This window comes from Leguminivora glycinivorella, chromosome Z (assembly GCF_023078275.1).
Source record: "Leguminivora glycinivorella isolate SPB_JAAS2020 chromosome Z, LegGlyc_1.1, whole genome shotgun sequence".
NCBI classification, from domain to species: domain Eukaryota; kingdom Metazoa; phylum Arthropoda; class Insecta; order Lepidoptera; family Tortricidae; genus Leguminivora; species Leguminivora glycinivorella.
In genome coordinates this window covers 22075033-22097458 of record NC_062998.1, presented here as the reverse complement: position 1 = coordinate 22097458, position 22426 = coordinate 22075033, and the positions used below count along the sequence as shown (strand labels likewise).

The window sequence follows — 22426 nt, the reverse complement described above, 5'->3', positions numbered from 1 at the left end:
TGAAACAAAATTTTTCACCACACCAACACGAACGAAATACTGACTATAAAACATCAAAGTAAATCAAATCTATCATTTTATTCAATATTTATGATTCTAAATCATCAATCATTTACAGGTAAAATCTACCTGCTCGCTTAAGAAAACAAGTTAAAATTTGTATGAAATTACTTTGCACGATAAAATGCAATTTTGCTAGCTATCTGATTTCGAATAGCAAAGAGAGGCTTTACCAGTTGGTGCGGTGAAAATACATGTGTGTGTGTATTGTGTGTGTATGTGTGTCGTGTCTTGATGTATTTACCTGATATAGTGCCGACTCCGCTAAGCTTGCTTAGCAGCGATGATGAAGAGCCAAACATGGCATTTGAAGTAAGTCCCTGTGCTAAACTGCTTACCGCTCTGAAAAATAATAAAATACAGTTGAGAAAACAACTGAACCATCATCCATAATTTTGACACGTTTCTTTCATTTATTCAGAAAAAGCTATTGAATTTATTTTCTGGTTTATTATTACTTGTCCAAAAACTTAAGACCTTGCTGCCCGATTATGTTATTGAAAATAAATATAAACATTTTATCCATTAGAGAACATAGTTCAGTGGTGATTAAATAGTCTAAATATTAAAAATCATTAGGTGATAAATATGCGTCTCTGACGTCTCAGTGTCAGCCATGTATCCATTTGCAAAACCGAGTCCCATTAATTAAATTCAGAATCATGATATTTTCTCGCATCAAATTTCATTACACACAATATCGGCTCTCTTATGTCAAGTTACTAGGTCAAGTGGGGTATCGTTAGAAAGAGCTCAAACTGTACATAACAAAACTATTTTTTATAATTTTTTTGTTGTGGAAAAAAATCGTTTTTTGAAGGAAAAAAAAATACCCCCCCCCCTTTATCTCCGAAGTTTACTAACGAAAATTTATGATTTTTTTTACCAAATATGGCTATTATTATAAATATTACAGGAAAAATAAAATCGTACACGTATCTTGAAAACTTTTTTTTAAATTTATAAAAAACTTTTCAGATTATCATTTTCAATTTCACCACCCTTGCGGGTGTTTATTGTACCTGTAATGTTTACAGAGTAATAATAAAAGTACCTGCTTTCAAATAGAGGAAAAATTATTTAAATCGAATCATGCAATAAATAATTATCCCATAAAAATCATCTTGCATACTTTAAGCTCGCGCACATTAGTTTACTTAATTTGCCGGTAGATGTCACTGTACATCGCGTTTTTCCTGATACATTATAATGGGGTCCGGTCAGGATCAGGAGCGTCCTGACGACAATGTTGTAACGTAAACTATTGAAGTCGAATTGTCTTGATTTTCTTTTGACGTTGTTTAGTCATAAATATTACTAAACAACGTCAAAAGAAATATATATTAAATATTACTTGTTATGTGGGAAATTGAGTCTTGAGGGATTTAGTCAAGTCTGGTAGAGTTATAATTATGAATTAACATTTGATGATTCAAAAGAAAGAAAAAAGAAAAAGTTTGAAAGTTTGAAAGTTTGTACGGAACCCTCGGTGGGCGAGTCCGACTCGCACTTGGCCGGTTTTTTTTCTTTTGTAGTGTGAAAACCTACGAACGTGTCATGCTATTTCAGTCAGTCTCATTACAAGATGTACTGACATTGATTGAACAAGCATGACAAATACGATCGTTTCCCTTTTCGGGAACCCTTTTCGCACTATCTGTATCTGTACACACAATATCGGCTCTCATATGCGCACTCGCTTCGCTCGCGCGCGCAATAACACCTCTTGTCTACTGGCCAACCTAGCATAGTTGTATCATAATTACACATCGGTAACTCGTGGCATTTTGGTGGCACTTGACAGTTGTTAACAGAAGTTTTTCCTGTTCCTACGAGTCGGGAAAAAGAAACCAATTAAAAGAAGGAATGTTGATCATTTAATATATTATGACATTCGTGATAAACAATAAATATTTGTTGTAATTAATGTTCACAACTTAAGAAAATCCACTGTGTTTGAGAGAACGAGCTTTCAACCTCCACTGAAGTAATGAAAAAAAAAACTCTGATAGAAATTCTAAATGCTCTCTTAATGTAGTAGGGCTTGCAATTATCCGCCCAATTTTGTATCCGGTGAATTCGAATACTTGGAATTTGATTATCCGGATAAACCGGATATTTCGAATATATGTAGGGAATAATTATTTATTATTTTATCTTTTCTGAAAAAACACTTAAAAAACTTGTCACATCACTATTCTGTCAAGTGCCACCTAAACGCCACGAGTTACCGATGTGTAATCATAATGTAAGTAAGGCAGTTTTGTAGAACATGTATAATTTTGAAACGTTTCTTTATTTTTTTTCAGAAAAGGCTAATAATTAGGTTTCTGCTTTATAATTAATTGCTAAGAACACTTAAGAACTAAGTTACGTTATTGCAGATAAAACATTAGATTAGTTATTTCTTGTTTATAGTCACAATTTTTTTTATTGAGGCAAATAGTGAACCTACTTAACTCTTTTACTCGGATTTTATTTGAATTCGATTACATTCACTTAATTGTAAGCAAATCAATGGCCCTTATACAGGGTGGCCCAAAATTACATTGACAAAAAATAGGGAAATATTGAAAAAAAAAATATAATTATCGAAGTTACCGAAAATATTTTTTGGGCCTATGTATATTGTATATTTCTACATACACCATGGATATTTCAACAGCATTCATGTCCATTCCGCAAGGTTTGCAATGTAGACCAATTGTGTAAAGACATTTTTCCCAGATTCATAAGCTCGATACGTTTCAGCCTACTTAAGTAAATTCACCTAACTTAAAACTATAAATTATAAGTTGTAATTAATCTTAAAACCCTAGCCTGTTTACTGATTACAACAGTTAGGATATTTTACAAGCTATACGTGCAATAAGTTAGACGAAAGTCATACTAGAGGTGCAGCGGCATATCGTTAATTTTTTGTTCTCATTTTTACGTTTGTACTTGAAAGCAAAGGGAGGATATTTTGAAGAAGATTCGATTTTTTTGGTCAAAAATTATTAAGGTTACATATTTCAATTTGTAGGACAATTATTCTTGTAAGGACAGAAAAATAATTATACAAACGTTTGTCAACGTATTTTTGGGCCACCCTGTACTTAACTTGGATATTATTGTATTTATTTTAACTAGTAGTATGTCCACTAATTGGTACACAGAGGTTTTTACCCTGGGAGTAAGTATTGAAACGAAAGTAAAATCTGTATAATGAACAAGAAAAACTTAATAGTACCATAAAATAAGCACGTCGATATACTTATAAGTGTACCTTTATTCGAGCTCTCGCGAAAATGAGCGTATTTACTAATATAACATACAGTTCAACATAGAGAATGCATGGAAAAGTTTCCTGGGTTTTGATAACTTAATAAATCTTTTGATAAATAATAATGATGGTAGTTAGCAATTATTTTATTGAGTGTTGAGCTAAAAGTCAAGTAGAGCTGTACAGAAAATTAAAAGTTCATTTAAAAAAAAAGTAACCATAATGAATACTCTAGATGAGTATAAAAAAATAAAAATCTGTTGGAGTGTCTGAGGTTTTGAGTGATACCGGAAACACGTTGTATAGGTCCATATAGATCATATATGATGATGTCCTCCCAGACGTATCCGTCGACGGCGACACCTGGACAATTCAGGTATTTTATAAGTTCTGACGTGCATGGGCTCGAACGTGACTTGCGAAGCCGAGTTTTGTTTTAAACTTCCGGTCGCAAGTCATGCAGTAAAGCTCACCATTTGCGTCATAGGTGTATGTGTAGGAGGGCTTGGGCCGAGATTTTCGGATCTGGCGTTTAGCGTCAAGATCTTCGAGGCGTGCACTTTCGAAGTCGTTGAGACCAGTGTTGATCGCAGTTCGCCAGTCCGATCTCTGAGTTGCAAGCTCCTCCCATGATTCACACGATATACCGATGGCCGACAGGTGGCGCTTTAGGACATCCTTGTACCTCAGATATTGCCCACCAGCCTTGCGTTTACCCGAAGCTAGTTCAGAGTAAAACACAATTTTGGGCAATCTTGATGGTGGCATGCGCACAAGGTGTCCACACCAACGCAGTTGACCTTTGATGAGTAGGCATTCCATACCCGTCATACCAGTACGACGCAGAACCTCCGAGTTTGTAACACGATCCTGCTATCTCACCCGAAGAATTGCTCGTGTAATTTTATCCTTTGTACTATGATTCAATATATAGTAAGTAATTAGAAAAACTAACAAACTTTATTAAATGTTTAATAATGAAACACCCTCGTTAAGAGATTCAACATCCCACAGATATGTATACAACCACACCATAACCGTAAAGTGTTACTTAAGAATTATCTCCTAAACGATCAGTATCGGAAGTACCCTGATGGGGTGGCATCAGATAGGGGGCCTCACAACGTTCTCCTTGGCAAACGAAAACTGGCGCAAACTTAAGAGGGCTTTCGTGTGAAAAACAGTGAAATCGCAACCGAGCGCTTGATCATACCGTGTGTGGTATCAAATTAAAGGGCTTTGCGAGTTGTTTACAAATATATATCACATTATAGGACTTTTTCTACTTGGTCTAGCAAAATATGAGAAAATGTCCAAAAGTGGTAATAATTGTACCGGTGAAGGCCAGTTTTCAAAAAATTGCCAAAAATAAATAATAGCAATTTATAATCACTAAGGCATAACAACAATTGGACAGTGTTATGGAATAAGCGATCAAGCGACAGTTATATAAAAGTGTTCATAATTTAAATTGATAAAAAAAATAACACCATACCTATTCAAGTTTCGAAGTTATTAACGTTTTTCCGCTTGATTCTTTATTGAACTAATACTGCGATGACGTTAATTTATTTCGCCGTAGCGTACTATGAGACATATTTTGTCGCTTGATTCTTTAATGCAAATTGTTAGAGGTAAAGTGAATACTGGAATAAAATAAAATTCCGTATATTTGAATAAATAGTGCTATTGTAAATAAATTAACAACAATGTTTTCCTCCACAATGATTAGGACTAATCCGTCTAACAATTTAGTTTTGTTCTGCAATCAACTTTTTTTAATAAATGTCAAAAAAATCAGCATATATGGCAAAATTGGCATTGTAACTAATAATAATTCATTAGTACTAGCCAGGATTACACACATAAGATATTATGATATAACAAAACCTCTTGATACTTAGTTGTCATTAAGCGAAATATCCTGCAATTTCAAATATGTAACAACAAATTAAACGACACCAATAGGGCGGTTAAATCGATATTGCGTTTATAAATCATCAAAACTTTAAACCAAAACGAATTAATAACATCTTTATGGCGTTTAACTCGATTTTGCGTAATGATAAAAGTAAATTTGGCGTTCAATTCGTTTTTACGTAACGACTTAGTACACAGGGCCATACAAATTTTAACGTGTCGCTTGATTCAGCCCCTTAAAATAAGGCTGTAAGCATGATTTTTCAACAAAGAAATAATCAATACTATAGATTATCACATTTATATCCGAACTGCATTCATAACTTTTTTTTCGGATTTTGGCGCTTAGTTCGCTATTCCATAACACCGTCCAATTTAAGTAAACGTTGCAGATAAATTAAGTACAAAAATTATTTCGATGTGATGTAGATTTTCAAAGAAATTGTCACTTAATTTTAGGTAATTTCTGAAAAAAATTGAATTCGTCTTAGCCTCGTTTACTCTTTTTTAAAACCTTATAATAAAAAAATGTAGTCTGAGAAGTTTGTAGTACAGGGTATACGAATTATAAATTTACCTGTTTTAGTAATCAAAATTGTCCAAATTTTACAAATAAGATCGATTAACACAGCTCTATACGTGTGTTTTTCTAAACGTGCATTAGAAAAAAAATCATAATTAATTTAGTGACTTGGTTTTCAAAAATCCAGTCTTATAAAAATCAAGATAATAAGATGCTCTAACTGAAATTTGAATTAAATAAATCTATTGGATAACGGAAAGTGTAGTATTTCACCGACTAAAACTATCAATTTCACATTATTTTGACGTTTTTTTTGAAAGCAGCCTTAAGGTGTTAAGGAAAGATAATAAACAGAGCTAAAGTCAGTTCAGCCTTACTTGTCCAATATAGTAAACAATTGAAACGTCAAATATGGTCAAAGACAATTACTAGTGATTGGAAGTGTCGATAAAATGATGTATTAACGATAATTTCGCTGCTGCTGTCATTATTTATTGTAAAGGAAGGGTAGGAAATAAAACGTTTTAACACACTTTTATTAGGTCGACCTGTATGTAACTATGTAATGGAATCTAAGGTAACTAATTTAATCATCTGCCAAGGGTCGTAGGGTAATGAATATTGGCAGCTGAATGTAGTTCTGATGACAATACAATAATATGGTACTGTCGAACTAATCTGATGATGGAGTCGGAAGATATGAACTGGAACTTCATATTGGAACATCTTATCATAGCTGTTGAATTTCTTAGAGAAGTCTTGAAATTAACTTGATCACGATTAGGTTTTTAGTTTAATTGCGTGATGATTATGATTACGCCCAACCGCTCAATTCCTGAACCCTGATTCCTCCTCTCAGCTCAAAATCCTGAGCCTCCAACCCATCAACTCACTGCCCTTTCAACCCTGACTTTGTTATTAGTGCATTTGTTCGTGGTAAGGCTACAATTGCGCTACATCGAAATGTAGGTTTTCCGAAGGAAATGCTTCGGCTACTTTAGTAAACTTTTAATTCCGGACACGTGCCATTCAAAATGGAGGAGTTCCCTCAACTTTTCAGGACTTCATAATCAGAACAAATTAAGTATTATGGGACTATCTTGGAGGTAGCTTCATTCGAAAATAAAATAATGATTAAAATCGGATCACGTGTCTCGAAGTCATCGTCATCAGTGAACATAAGTACATAAAAAAATAGACACGAAACTGAATACAGAACCTCCTCCTTCTACGCAAAGAAGTCGGTTTAAAAATCTGATACATTATTGTAGTTAATATCAACGCATTTTTTCCAAGCTATACAAACTCAAACGTTCATATAGATCGTTCATAACGATAAGTTGTCATCCCAACATTACGACTCATAGACAATCTAGACTTCGTAATGTCAGGAGTTTTTGATGTCATCCGTTCGTAATTACAATTATTGATGAAAATCGTTTTAGAAATGATATTTTTCAGTGGTTTTTTGATTGGTTTCAATACTTTGTGAGTTTATTTAAGTGTATATTAATATTTTAGTGATGGTTAATGTGTAATTCTAGAGAAAAGTGAGATAATGTTTTCCAGCAGTGTTTGTTTACTAATATTGGACAAGTAAGGCTGAACTAGGTATACACGTTCTATCACAACATAGCAATATTGCCATATCTATAAACTATCCCTTTTTTATTTTTTTATAAACTCCTTATTATTAACTGAGTAGGTACGTTACGTAGTATACATAACTATATATACCATATAGTTACATTACAAGTTTGTGCCAGTTCTCGTTTGCCAAGGAGAACTGAACGGAACGGAACCTGAACGGAACGGAATAATGTATAACTAATATGAATACCTCGTTAATGAAAGCTCATTTTTTGAAGTTTCACTTGTCTAGGTAGGAAGCCAAAGTGAACTACTGCATAAGTTAAGTAAGAACCGATGTAGGTCAGAAAATTGCCAAACGGGACTGGCAGTGAGCTGCACATACTTATTGCCTGGAAAACTGATAGCCAGTGAGCCCGGCGAGTTCTTGAGTGGCGACCACGGACGGAAAGATGAATCGATGACCCGGTAAGGGAATCTATTCAGGAATCTAATATTCTCTGGTGGAAGCCCTTGTGCAGCAGTGGCCTTTGTCCAGCAGTGCTTTTGGCTGATATGATAACGATAACTGCACTATTTGCTGCTACCGATTGTCATGAACTGATTTGGTGCAAGTGCAAGTCACGGTGCAACCTGTCTAAAAAGACAATGGAATTGTACAGAGTGACGCTAAATAATGTAATTTTCAATATACTTAAATTAATAGAAATATAAAAATATCACCCCCTTTTTTCCCGTGGGTGCCGTAGAAGTCGACTATGGGTTACGGGTTACATTGCAGCGTAGGCGAGAGGCTGGCAACCTGCCACTAACTACAATGTCACAATTTTCGTTTTCTTGTTACCCCTTATTTGCCAAGAGTGGCACTGACACTTGAGTAGTTTCATGTGCTCTGCCTACCCTTTTCTGGGACACAGGCGTGATTTTATGTATGTATGTCATCATTTAGGTGTGACATTCCATCAAAGTGCTACTTGGATGTGTTTGATATCCACCGATTAGCTTAATTGAACCCGTGCGTCCCATGCCCTCCAGTGTTGCTTGGTGGTGTGTATCAATAAACACATCCACGTAGCATATATCTGCTGGAAAGGCTGCAGACCATACGCGACATTATTTAAAGACGATTTAATGTTGTATTTTGCTTAAAAATCAACGTAATACAATACTTGCAACAAATTATGTAAGGCTAAGTAGAAGCTCTTATAGGCACCGCCGCGTACCAACTTGGTTTTTTTTAGATAGATATAATATGATAAATAGTATTTATCATATATAATACATAAATAAATGTATATATTTTTTAAAAGCTAGATAAATATTCTTTAAGACGATATGTTTTTTTATTGACTATTATTGCATTATTTACAAAGTTAATCTAAGTTAAATTAAAAAAAAGGAGCGAACCGATTTTGATATTTTGGTCAATATATTAATTTTTCTGTATCAAACTGTACAATAAATGACTCAAAAATGATTTCCTCATCACCGATTTATCCGAAAACGATACCACACTTGAGGTTTTAGGTAAATAGAAGTAGTTAGGATTTTTATCTGAAGCGCGGCGGGGCGCCAGTTTGCATGCCCCCACTCCCCCCCCCCACCAGGGGTGGGCGCATGGCTACCGGGCTAGATTAGCTTAACTTGATGTATATTACATCCGTGCCAAGTGATTCCTTTCGATACCAAAATTTGTACCTTCCATACATTGGGTGACACTAACGACCGCACTATAAGGCCAACATCAAAACCAAGTCTGCAAAAAATCAGAACTACCGGATTTGACGAATACTGCTCCATACTTTCAGTCGACAAAGTTACTGTGTACTACAAGACGATTGCATAGAACTTTTGCAAATATTTTGGATTCGCGTAGCACGTGTGCTACGTGTGGGAGAAATTGGTAAGTCTTATTGGCGCTAGTAGAAATGTTTATTTTTAATGAGAGATGTACCTACCTAGATTATGGCAGTATTCCAGGATTAAGTGGCGCTATCTTAATGATTCGGTCAAACTGTGTTTTTTGAAAGAAAAAATAAATAAAATCTAATAGTAGAGCGGCGAGAGGGTCTCGGAAAAAGTTGATGTGACTGGAGAGTATACTGCTGACAAGTGGTATCGTTGTGATCGGTAGACTTTACTGAGTACGAAATAATGACTTGTCGCATTCTCAGACTGTGGGGGGGTTAACTATGACGTCACAAAGATCTCGGTCCCGGGTTTCAATTTTTTGCCAATTTGTCTAGAACCCCTTATCCAATTTTGAAAAATGAGGTGTCGATTGAAAGCGTATAACATGCTGATTAAGATTTATTATATGTGAAAAGTATAGTTTTGTTAGTTATTTTTTAATTAACAATAATGCAAAAAATACTTTTTTTTACTCTCTTTTTTGATTTTTGTGACTCAAAAGGGCAATGAAAACGGCCACTTAGCTAAAAAATATGTTATATAAATCATTTAACTACATTATTAAGCTATCTGTTGCTTTTTGAATTTCTACGATCGGATAATAAATGAGCAAACTACAACCACATACCTGTAGGCGGGGAGTACCGCTTGACACGCGTTCCCATACATTCGGCGTCTACCAAATTACACCTCGCGCAAAATTCGTTTCAAGCAGATATACCTCTAATCTTATTCATCGTAACCTATCAATATTGATATCATTTGAAAGCACAATTAAAGTACTTTAAAAAACAATGTCAATCATTTTTTTTTAAATCAATAATCGCCAGTCTGTGGTGGTTACAAAGGAAAAAAGTGGGTATGCAATTTGACTGGTTTCCTAGGTTTGATACTCTAGACGAGTTTAAAAGGGGAGGTAAAGGTGACATATGGGTTTTTCTCTGGCCTAAAAGCTACACAGGGTTTAACTAGGGTTTAAGTTTAGTTTTAAGTTATTTTTTCCTTTATTTGTTGATTTTATTGTGTTTAATTTTTTTGTAATTTTATCAAGGATACACGTTGGTTTCTTTTGCTAAAAGTTGCCTTTTTTATGAGAAATGTTATGAATTTTATGGCTTTTTCCGATAGAGACTAAAATTAACTTTCAAATAAGGCCACATAGTCATACTTTTACTTATATAATATTAAGGGTATGACTATGTATCAGTAGGCCACATAGTCATACTTTTACTTATATAATATTAAGGGTATGACTATGTATCAGTATGACTATGTGGCCTTATTTGAAAGTTAATTTTAGTCTCTATCGGAAAATGCCATGAAATTCATAACATTTCTCATAAAAAAGGGAATTTTCAGCAAAAGAAACCAATGTGTATCCTTGATAAAATTACAAAAAAATTAAACACAATAAAATCAACAAATAAAAGAAAAAATTACTTAAAACTAAACTTAAACCCTAGTTTTTTTCTCCCCTGACCCTCTGTATAGCTTTTAGGCCAGAGAACAACCCATATGTCACCTTTACCTCCCCTTTTAAACTCGTCTAGGGTATCAAACCTAGGAAACCAGCCAAATTGCATAACCACTTTTTTCCTTTGTAACCACCGCAGACTGGCGATTATTGATTTTAAGAAAATGATTGACATTGTTTCTTAAAGTACTTTAATTGTACTTTCAAAAGATACCAATATTGATAGGTTACGATGAATAAGATTAGAGGTATATCTGCTTGAAACGAATTTTGCGCGAGGTGTAATTTGGTAGACGCCGAATGTATGGGAACGCGTGTCAAGCGGTACTCCCCGCCTACAGGTATGTGGTTGTAGTTTGCTCATTTATTATCCGATCGTAGAAATTTAAAAAGCAACAGATAGCTTAATGATGTAGTTAAATGATTTATATAACATATTTTTTAGCTAAGTGGCCGTTTTCATTGCCTTTTTGAGTCACAAAAATCAAAAAAGAGAGTAAAAAAAAAGTATTTTTTGCATTATTATTAATTAAAAAATAACTAACAAAACTATACTTTTCACATATAATAAATCTTAATCAGCATGTTATACGCTTTCAATCGACACCTCATTTTTCAAAATTGGATAAGGGGTTCTAGACAAATTGGCAAAAAATTGAAACCCGGGACCGCGATCTTTGTGACGTCATAGTTAACCCCCCCACAGTCTGAGAATGCGACAAGTCATTATTTCGTACTCAGTAAAGTCTACCGATCACAACGATACCTATTGTCAGCAGTATACTCTCCAGTCACATCAACTTCAAAACTAGACGACTTTTATCAATTCCGCCGCCTTACTATAAATAAAAATAAACGCGGTTTGACACACTAGCGTCCCATCCCCCCACCTGACGCAACCCCCCCCTTTTACCCTGAAATATGCCCAAAAATTCAGTTTTTTTTAATCTTTGGGGAAAGTATACAGTTTGGAATAAAGTTGTCAATGAAAGAAATAATGCTCATGTAATTCCCAATAAAAAAAGGTCATACAATATTTTTTTTCTACTTGTCGACTTTAATCTGTCAATTAGGACACCACAGACTTAACTATACGTGCTGACTTTTCAGTGTTAGATAGTCTTTGACACTTAGTCAACTATAATATTTCATTACACTTCACTTTAGTTAACTGAAAAAAATTCAGTTAACTAAAGTGAAGTGTAATGAAATATTATAGTTGCCTGTTGCTGTTGCTGCCTTCCGCCGATGTCAATTCCTTTACGTTCCCATCCTGCCGCCAGCTTCCTGAACACCTGTTCCAGGGTACTATTGAACAACTTGGGTGACAGGGGATCACCTTGCTTGACGCCCTTGTTTATGTGAAAAGACGGTCCGGGAGACTGACAAAAACCACTGAAAAACATATTACTATTTCATTAAGTACCGAGTTATATAGAACTTCAACAAGCTAATGCACGAATATGGTAAGTGCTATAAAAAATGCATATAACCTTTATTGTTCAAAATTTAATAATAATTAATTCTTCATAGACACTTTTTTCCTAACTCTAATACTTCTCTCAAAAATGAAGAAAACCCGTAAACCGGGACCTATATCGTGCTAAAAGGGGTGTTGCCACAGGGGGACGGTAGGGGACGCTAGTGTGCGCAAAGCACCCTAAGGTACCATTACCAGTATGATACTACATGAAAGTTTAACTAGATTTAATTTTTTTTTATTTCCCATACTCGTACATTCGAACACAACTTGACCGAATCACGAACCTGACAAAACAATAATAAGGGCGAACAGTACGGGCTTTTATGCCTTGTGCCTCCTACACGAATCTGTAAATCACTTGCTGACTAAAAATATAGCGAGAGAAATTGGTGCCGTCATCTATAGCACAGTATAAGGACGACTCACTAGTTAATCTCCGGCAGCGGCGACGGGAAAGGTACTTACTGCGTTCGAAAGCACGTGGTTGCACAAAATTACTATAAATGTTACTCGACATCGTCTAAAATAAGTTGTTGTTACTTAATACTATTAACTATAAGTATTAGTATAATAATACCACATTATATCAGTCAGAAAACCAAAAAATATCATACATACATACATATAATCACGCCTGTATCCCATAAAGGGGTAGGCAGAGCACATGAACTACTAAGTTTCAGTGCCACTCTTGGCAAAAAGGGGTTGAAAGAAATCCAAATTGTGACATTGCAGTGACAGGTTGCCAGCCTCTCGCCTACGCCACAATTAAACCCATATCCCACAGTCGACTTCTACGACACCCACGGGAAGAAAGGGGGTGGTGAAATTCTTAACCCGTCACCACACGTATCAAAATATCATTTTGCATATTATTCTTATCCACGTTTATCCAAATCCGCTTGCATGTGTTACGTACGTACACGATGCGCTTGTGTGCACCCCGGGCGGCGTACGTTTGATAGAAGATTTATTACTGGTTCTATACTGTGTCTATAGGTAAGTAGTAGTTGCGCGTGCGAAAGGATCACGCAGGTAGAGACATTTTTCGCACTCTCCATAAAATAATCTTCATATTACCTGTACTTGGCGGTTTCTGCTCCGGGTGCAGCAGAGACGGGGCGAAGGCCGACTGGCCCTAGCGCCGCGCCCAACGGCGGCGACAGTGGAGACGGGCCCCATTTGCGGGCGTACTCCTGTAGCGCGGCAGCCGGCCCGCCTCCGCCGAACTCGAGGGAGTCTCGACGCGCGCCTCCTGCTCCGCCTGCAAAACGCCACACCACACTGCTCAACACCCCTAACTGAATTTCACAAAGACAGCCTCATCGCCTTAGCCTATGCCCGATATTAGACTATCAGTCTATCATACAAATGTTATCATATCTGACAGCAAGCATACAATTGTGATCATATTTCTGTGATAAATATGTGCTAGTCTAATATCGGCCTAAGACAGACCAGTCAATTTTACAAGCTTTCAATAATCTGGTAATTGTTTTAATATTTAGTGTTATTACAATTTTTATATTTCTTCCCTCAATGGTTAAACGTCTTACGGAAAATATGCAAATTCGCACTTATCTGGGCAGACTCAGTTGGTTAGAGATTGCGAGTGACGACGGTCGCGGGCTGGTTTTTAAATTTAAGAGGATACGGTAGCGAAAATGCTAAAATGGAAAAGAGCCTCCCTTTCAACTTGGGAATTTTAGTTAAATATACAAGTGTTATTAATTATTAACTAGATTTATCGAAAAAAAATTGTCCATTAAGAACAACTCAGTCATGATATCTTTAAAATCGAGGTTCCGCTCTCGACTCTTTCCTCCTTCAAAACTTAATCAATCGGAACGAAATTTGAAAATCTGAATAACAATGAAATAATCTATGTCGGACCGTTCAGCTTTTTTGATTAATTGTTACCAATCTTGAGTATCACACCTTTTTTTGCGCCACAAAGAAAAAGTCAGTTTTTGGAAATTTTTGATAGGCTCTACTTTAAAAAGCAGAATATCAAAAACGGTCCGACACAGATAAAAATAATAACAATCTGTGTTAAAAAAATCATTGCTCTATCTTCGAAAACCAGGGAGGAAATAGTCGAGAGCGTTTGTATGGAGAATTGACCCCTACCGTATCGTCTTAATATTCTCTATATTTCCTTTCATTTAGAATTATGTGGTATCGCACACAGATGTTTCCATTCATTATAAATATCATAATATTGTATTTTCGTCCTATCGTATGTAAGGTACAGTCGAGTTCATAAATATGTGTACATTTTTTCACCTTATTGCTACGAGTTAAGGTGAGGAAATGTACAGATAATAATTTATGAACTCGACTGTACAGCGGGGCAAATCTCTACTGGGGGGCAATTGTAACTGATCCAGTTTTTTCCATTATATCACTATGATGTTGAGTTGAGCTGTACATGTATCCACTGAACACGCCTACCATATATAACCGGTGGACACTATTTAATAATACAAACATTGAAAAACATGAAAAAAATGGACCAGTTACATTTGCCCCCCAGTCGAGATTTGTCGCGCTGTACCTTATAAGTCTGCTGCATTTCTGCATTAGCGAAATACAGGAAGTAAGAGTAGGAGGAAATCAAGAAGAAACGTGGGCAAACGATGCTCTTAAACTTATGCTTTATATAAAATTCTATCATGCTTGATCGGAAAGCCAAAGTTTCTTCAGATTCACCTTGAGTGAGGTCACAGAATGAGACCATTTGATCTATTTCACAAGGTCACTATGCAAATGCCGTGCCAGGACAAGCTAAGTGATTCTGCCCCCTATGAGTTTGGACTCGTAATCTTTATGGGTGGTGTGGTTCTAATTTAGTCATTATTTTGCAAAATTTTAGGACTCTAAACTTTATAATTTTTTTGTGTAAAAAAATAAAATCGAAACGTATTTTTTCTTCCATATTTTTTTTAGTTAACTAATTTTAACGTGCTTTGCATATATTGTACAATTATTAGAGATGGTTAAATGACAATAATTACATTTTCCCCTCACTAGCTCGGAAACACGTGTTTTGTCCTTTAATACCAGCTAGTAAAAACGCATTTTATCCACTAGTGGGTAAAGTAATTTAACCTTGAATAAAGTCAAATTTTCTGCTTTAAAATTGATAAAAGTGGGTTAATCTAATAATAAAGATGTTTTACCACCTGTGGCACTAGTTGTAAGCAGTGATAAACGTGTTTTTGCGTTGTACTTTCCTCGCTATATTGAGGGGAAAAGTTTTGTGTTACACACGAGTGCAAATGTATTTTACTTCTCGTGTGTTGAAAAACTCGCAAGCTCAGGATTCTATTCTCGAACCACTCGCTTCGCTCGTGGTTCAACTATAGAATCCTTTCACTTGCTCGTTTTTCAATTCCACACTCAACGTTAAAATACAACTTTGCACTCTTGTATAACAAATAACTATTTCACTATTTCATACAAAAAATAAAAAATAAATGCTGTCAGATTTGTTTTTACTTACTTCCAGGTTAGAGACCGCTCCAATTTCTTCACTAATAATACACCCACTAACGTCATATGTATTTTTTTTTAATTTTAGCGGAGAGAGAAATCTTTACACCAAATTATCTTACATACTTACATTTCTTTGAACCACTATAGTACATAACATATTAGCTCATCCTGGCACGGCCTACGGCTAGTACTCACAAAATCATTCTGTATTATTATTACACCAGATCTCTATCATCTCTAGACGACACTAACCCAAAAAATTAAATTTGTGTACATACCAGGTTGTTGCTGTGGTGGCTGGGGTTGTGCCCCTGCGGGCGGGGCCGCAGAAGCGGCTGGGTGGCTAGATGCCGGTTGATACTGTCGCGGCGCTAGTACACCGCCTGGTGACACGAGTCTTAACGGCGTGCCATTTCGTCCACCCATGACGAGGGATCCAGGGTCATAATACGGGATAACGTATTGCCCTTGTCCGTTCACTTGCTGCTCCCCTTGTTGGGGCGTCAGAGGTCGGCGTGGCTGTTGACCCTGTTGTTGGGCAGGTTGGGCAACTAGGCCTGGATAAACTCCCCATGGAGCTGCCACTCCGTAATAAGGGGGTACTCCGGCGATTAACGCGCTCACATAGGGCGCACCTTCCTGCCCAGCATTTATAACATAAGGCGCCTGCGTAAAAGCCTGTTGCGCTGCTAGCTGTTGTTGTAGTTGAAATTGTTGTTGCTGCTGCTGTTGTAAAAGCTGCAGTTGTGCTGCTGCTGCTTGTCCACCGGCTGCAGCTGCTTGTTGCGATCGGAATAGTTGCTGAAACAAAGTTTTGATCGCATTATTCATTTAAGTTTTTATTCAGCCTTGCTACACTAAACTATAGTATTTTTACGTTTAACAAAGGGGCAAAGTAATTTTTTGACCGCTCGTGCTAATAAGAGTTTTAATAATGCTAATATTGATAAGCTAGCGAAAGCTTTCAATATTGAACCACTAGCGTAGCGAGTTGTTCAAAAAGTGGAATCTTGAGCAATCGAGGGTTTAAAACAGAAACCAAAGTATTAGCCCTTTCTAAAAAATTAAAGAAACGTGTCAAAATTATACATGTTGGTTCAGTTGTGCAACAAACTGTATGTATGTATCAATAATTAAGTGTTACGTGTCACCCCTTTCGTTACGACCATAGGCCGGAATTTTCGTGGTGAGCAGTAATATTTATCAACTCGCATCATTGAAATTAATCATATAATACGAGTACACAACACATTAATATTGATTATGGGCAGGAATGGATGCAATTGGCAAAAATTGGTATCATATTGAGTCGCCTGATTCGTTTTTAACCGACCCAAGACTAAAAAGAAGCAAATAGTTTTCATTTCATTTCGTACAATTTGGTTTGGAAAGGTTTTCCTTGATTAGTGGCTGCCCTCACTGACCTAATAACAAACTACACCTTATTATACTGTACAAGTGTACAGTTTAGTGGCAGCAGCTGTTAATAGCTGGTTGAACATTATTACAGTGGTATCGTTGGGCGCTGGCGATATGATAAAAACAACGGCACAAACAGATAATTAACAAAGCTTAGCTGCACAGACCACGGCACACGCTGTATCTTACCGCAAACGGTAAATATTCTAAGTTTGTAAGTAGACCTAGATTTTATCAACAACATCGAGAATGTATTTCGTACACAGAATCAGGCGAAGACAAATAAAATTGGCGACGATTTTGATAGCCTCGCCTTTGCGCCAATGGTTTCCGTGATCGAAAACACATACAATACGGAAGGTCAGTTTCGGGAAGACCGTCTACCCGGAAAGACCGTCTACTGAATATAACTTTTGTACTTATATATCTACCGCTTATTACACCTCCGAATGTATACAAGTTTTTCATATTTAATCCATTGGTCTTCAATATCCCTAGGATGAACACTAGTTAACAAGAAATCTGATACGTCATGCTCCCCGGCAGAACCACATCGTCTTTCGTAAACATTAATATATCAGAAAATATCTATAAGATGTCTATAAAATTCTAGGACCATTTGGAAAAATTCTATACGCCTAGTTTTTGTGTAAATCTGATTTCAAAGTGGTTCTGCTACATAGCTTCTAGAACCACCAAGATATTCTTCTAACTACACATGCTATTTACAGGCATACCACATCAAATAATTCTATATTCATTCTATATTTTCTGATATGTTTATGTTTCCGAAAGACAATGTGGTTCTGCCGGAGAGCATGACGTATTATTTGCTACGATGATTTGTGCAGGCGCTTGATACATAGTAGTTTCACATGTTACAAATTTTTGTACTCAGAATAAAAAGAGTGATATAGTAATCTGGATAAATATAGCACTAATATAGAATTATTTGATGTGGTATCTATGTAGATTTACATAAAAACTAGGCATATATAATTTTTCCAAATGGTCCTAGAATTTTATAGATATCTTATAGATATTTTCTGATATGTTTATGTTTCCGAAAGACAGTGTGGTTCTGCCCGGGAGCATGACGTAATCTGATTCGTGTTTCGAATTCGAACAACGAGTTCAACATGGTTACGCAAAAAATAAAAAAATAAATAGAAGCAGTCGGAATATTTGTGCATTATGTATATAACTTAGTAATTTAATAATCGTTCTTCCGGTCTAGTACTGTTAATGCTTTTAAAACGCGTTCAATTTATTGTTTTATGTTCTGAAATATGTAACTTCGAAATTGTGCCTAATCGGAAAGACTGGCATATAAGAGTAAGGCACCTTTTTTAGGCTTTATGGGAAATAAGTCGAGTGTAAACGAGTGTTGTAGGTTAATTTTAATTGTAAGTTGATATGTTGAAAATAACAACGTTATTTGTTTTAATATCTATTACATTACTCACTGTTATTACAGAATATAAAAATGACCATGATTTTGATACTTATTCCCATAATTATGAAATTACGCGACAACGAGCATCAGACGGTCTTGCCCTACTCAGCGCGCGGGGACTGTCAATCCGCCGAGCCTTAAAAAAAGTGATTTTTATCACATAAATATACTTTAATTCACCAAAGTATTATAAAAGCTTTGTAAAATATAATATTTGCTAGCCCATAGGACCATGCGGATGGCTCCAGACTACTTTATATGTCTAGTTTTATCAACTCAAAACTTTGTTTCAAATAAAGTAAGCCGGTCTTGCCCGCACTGACCTTATAACAGCTTAGTAAAATATAATATTTGTTAGCCCATAGGACCATGCGGATTACTCAAGACTTCTTCATTTTTAAAAATATTTTAAGCGGGTTACTCACGTTACTCACGTATTAAGTCGATATAGCGTTCGACATGTTTCGTGGACCTTTCTCAAGAGTAGCGACCCCGCCTTTACATGTCGAGAGCGCGGTGTATGCGTCGCGCTCTCGACATGTAAAGGCGGGGTCGCTACTCTTGAGAAAGGTCCTCGAAATTGGACCGAAACATGTCGAACGCTATATCGACTTAATACGTGAGTAACCCGCTTAAAATATTTTTAAATATGTATGACTTCTTCATTTGTCTACTTATAGTTTTATCCACTCAAACTTTATTTCAAATAAAGTATGCCGGTCTTGGCCGCACTGACCTTAATAATAACAATAATTTAGCCTTTATACGTCCCACTACTGGACACAGGCCTCCTCATGTAAAAGAGTGCTCAGGCTATAGCCCCCACCACTCAAGCCCAAACTTGGCCGCCGAGTGAAACAAATTTTTTAACCTCACCAACAAAATACTGACCATAACAAATCAAAGAAGTAAATCAAATCCATCAATTTATTCAATACTAGCTTTTGCCCGCGGCTTCGCTCGCGTTAGAAAGAGACAAAAGTAGCCTATGTCTCCATCCCTTCAACTATCTCCACTTAAAAAATTACGTCAATTCGTCGCTCCATTTTGCCGTGAAAGACGGACAAACAAACAGACACACACACTTTCCCATTTATAATATTAAAGACTGTCCACGTAAAAAAGTGGTCGACGTTATAATGACAAATAAGATGACAAAAATGACAAAATCTACTTAATTATATATTTATATAATAGTTTAATTCGTTTTCTTCAAAATATAATACAAGACTTGTGCAATACATTAAGACTAATAAAATGCCCTGACATTTCTTCTTACTCCTTCCATCAACCTTTGTACATCGGTTTCGGTGATCGTTTTATACATGTTGTATCCCAATATTTTTTGAAATGTTGCACATCAGTAGCAATTTTATTACTTTTTTTTAGCTTTCTTTTCATTATTGCCCAGAATTTCTCTACAAGGGCAGTTTGGAGGATTTGCAGATTTCAGTACAACAGAGATATTATTTTCGTCATACCATGTCAAAACCAATTTCGCATAATGAGAAGTGAAGTGGCTAAATCAGGCCAAAATATGACTGACTGGGCGTGGCTTCTTATGAACGGCAATAAACGTTTTTTTAAACACTCCTTCATGTAAACAACTTAGTTAATGGTGCCAGTCGTAACGAAAGATTTGCTTTTTTTACCACATGTATATATAGCTTGCCACACCAAAAAAATTTTTGCAAACTTGTCTAGTTTTTTTTGTTGTAAAGTTGTAAATTTATCATCAATATCTCCTCGTTTCTTTGCGACGTAAATCTGTGACCCTGGTAACTGTTTGAAATCTGCCTTGACGTAGGTCTCATCGTCCATCAAAACGCAATCAAATTTTGTTAAATAATTGGTATACAATTGGTCGGACTCGAGTTTTACATACTTTCTGTTTAGTAGCATCGCGATTTGGAACAGTAAACGCCTTATATGATTGTAAACTTGCTCTCTGTTTGATCTTCAAGACGTACGATTTCGATACCTTACATTTCCTGGCGACGTCTCGAATGGACAGCGTTGGGTTCTTTCTTCCTTTCGACCGTCAACCTCGAACGATAATTAGCCAATACCTTTTGGACGGTAGATTTAGGAACGGATAATAATTTAGCTAGCTTAGCTTGTAGACCGGTCAAATCTTACACGAAAATCTGCTAAAAAAACAAAGTGTGATGTAAAGCTGCATTTTTGGTATATTATTTAGGGTCCTTGAAGGAATGTGAAACTATGTTTTGCAAGCAAAAAAAGTGTGTGCTTTTTTTTTAATTTGCAAAAAACTGCAAAAAAATCGGACTTTTTTTAGTTTTTGTAGTGTCATTTAAAAACTAGACATTTTAGGCAATAAGTTGCTTCGCAAAGGTTAAAGAACATTAAATTTGAAATCATTTGAGCCTTCTCGTAATGCCGTATCTCAAACACTTTTTGAGATATGACACTTCAAAAAAGGGTATTTTTCCCCCTCTTTATGAAAATTTTCGTTTTGCCAATATTTTGAGACAGATTTCAGTAAAACATATCACGGTATTATATATTTTGCGAAATAAAGTTGTAGAAAATTTAATTAGCTTTCATTTAAGACCAAAAGAGGGCCAGTTAGTCAAATAATTAAATTTATAACCTAAAAAAATAAGATTATAATAGCATAAATCTAGTATAACTAGATCAGAAATGAGTGGTGGAGGGTGATGGCCAAACGGGATAGTTTACGTGATATATATTTCAAGAGACGTAACAAAGAAGGCGTTATTATTATTTGGGGACTGTTCAAGTATTACGTAAGAACTATAACAATAATAGGCATTATACGTAAGCACCATAATTACAGGGGCCGAGGAGGTGATTGCTCTGCTTATAGGGTTTTGGTGATGATTTAGAGCTTTCCTTACTTTCTTGCTGACAAGGGGAATGGGGGGATGATATATATTTTTAATAAATTAGATTAGAAACCTAAGAAAATAAGATTATAGCATAAATCTAGTATAACTGGATCAGAAGTGAGTGGTGGAGGGTGATGGCCAAACATCATGCCAAAAGATGGATAAAGACAAGAATGGGGGAGGGTTAACACTTGTTATAAATTTTGTCTTTTATCTATTTTACTGTACAGTTTCTTACTTAATAGTTGAACGGCCCCTTAACTTTGACATACTTCCACTTGTTACTTCCCTCTATACATTTTGTATGGGGCAAGGTGTGTAGAACAATGTATTTATATTGTAGACAGTCAGGTATCTTAAAGTGTGTGTGTTTTTTTTAATATCTGTGTATTGCCTATGGTATTAAATTTTAGATGGCTGGATGGATGGATTGTATAGTGTGTGAGTGCTCTTAAAAATTACCACAAACACAAGCGTCACAAAATATCAGTCATACTCGGCCACTGAAACAGTGGAACTAAATAAAATGAGTGGCGATTTACTATTATTGCTGGATTCAGAATTTTGATGTGAGAAAGACCTGGCACATCAGTATCGCCGCCTGACGAAAAAACGATTCAGAAAACCTTCATTGATGTGAAGTGGTGAACACCAACACCAATGTGGCTCAACTATTGCAGTGACCGAGTACGAGTGATATTTTGCAACACTAGAATTTGTGTTTGAAATGGTCAATTTTTAATAGCACTCAAACACTATTCATCTAAAAATCAACACTAGAAATAAGTACAGATTTGGGCGTGTCAAGGTGTCAATATCACTGCGGTGAAAAAGGGCACTGACTGTCCAGACAACATACGTCAAACATGTTGAATACATTAAGAGTTATGATAGGGCCGACCAAGCGCACTGCCTGCAGAATTAAAGAACACATTGCTGCAGTCAAAAATAATG

At 35.9% G+C, this 22426-nt stretch overlaps 1 protein-coding gene across 5 annotated transcripts in view; it reads right to left on the bottom strand.

The window, feature by feature from the left end:
- Window positions 1-22426, bottom strand: part of LOC125241845 (maternal protein pumilio-like) — a 566882-nt gene that overhangs the window by 40226 nt on the left and 504230 nt on the right. For all 5 annotated transcript variants that reach the window (XM_048150508.1, XM_048150510.1, XM_048150509.1 and 2 more), the window contains 3 exons: window positions 16003-16525; window positions 13307-13490; window positions 305-402 (listed from right to left, as the gene is read on the bottom strand). In XM_048150508.1, the coding sequence (XP_048006465.1) occupies window positions 305-402; window positions 13307-13490; window positions 16003-16525 (805 nt within the window). The remainder of the gene's footprint in view (window positions 1-304; window positions 403-13306; window positions 13491-16002; window positions 16526-22426) is intronic.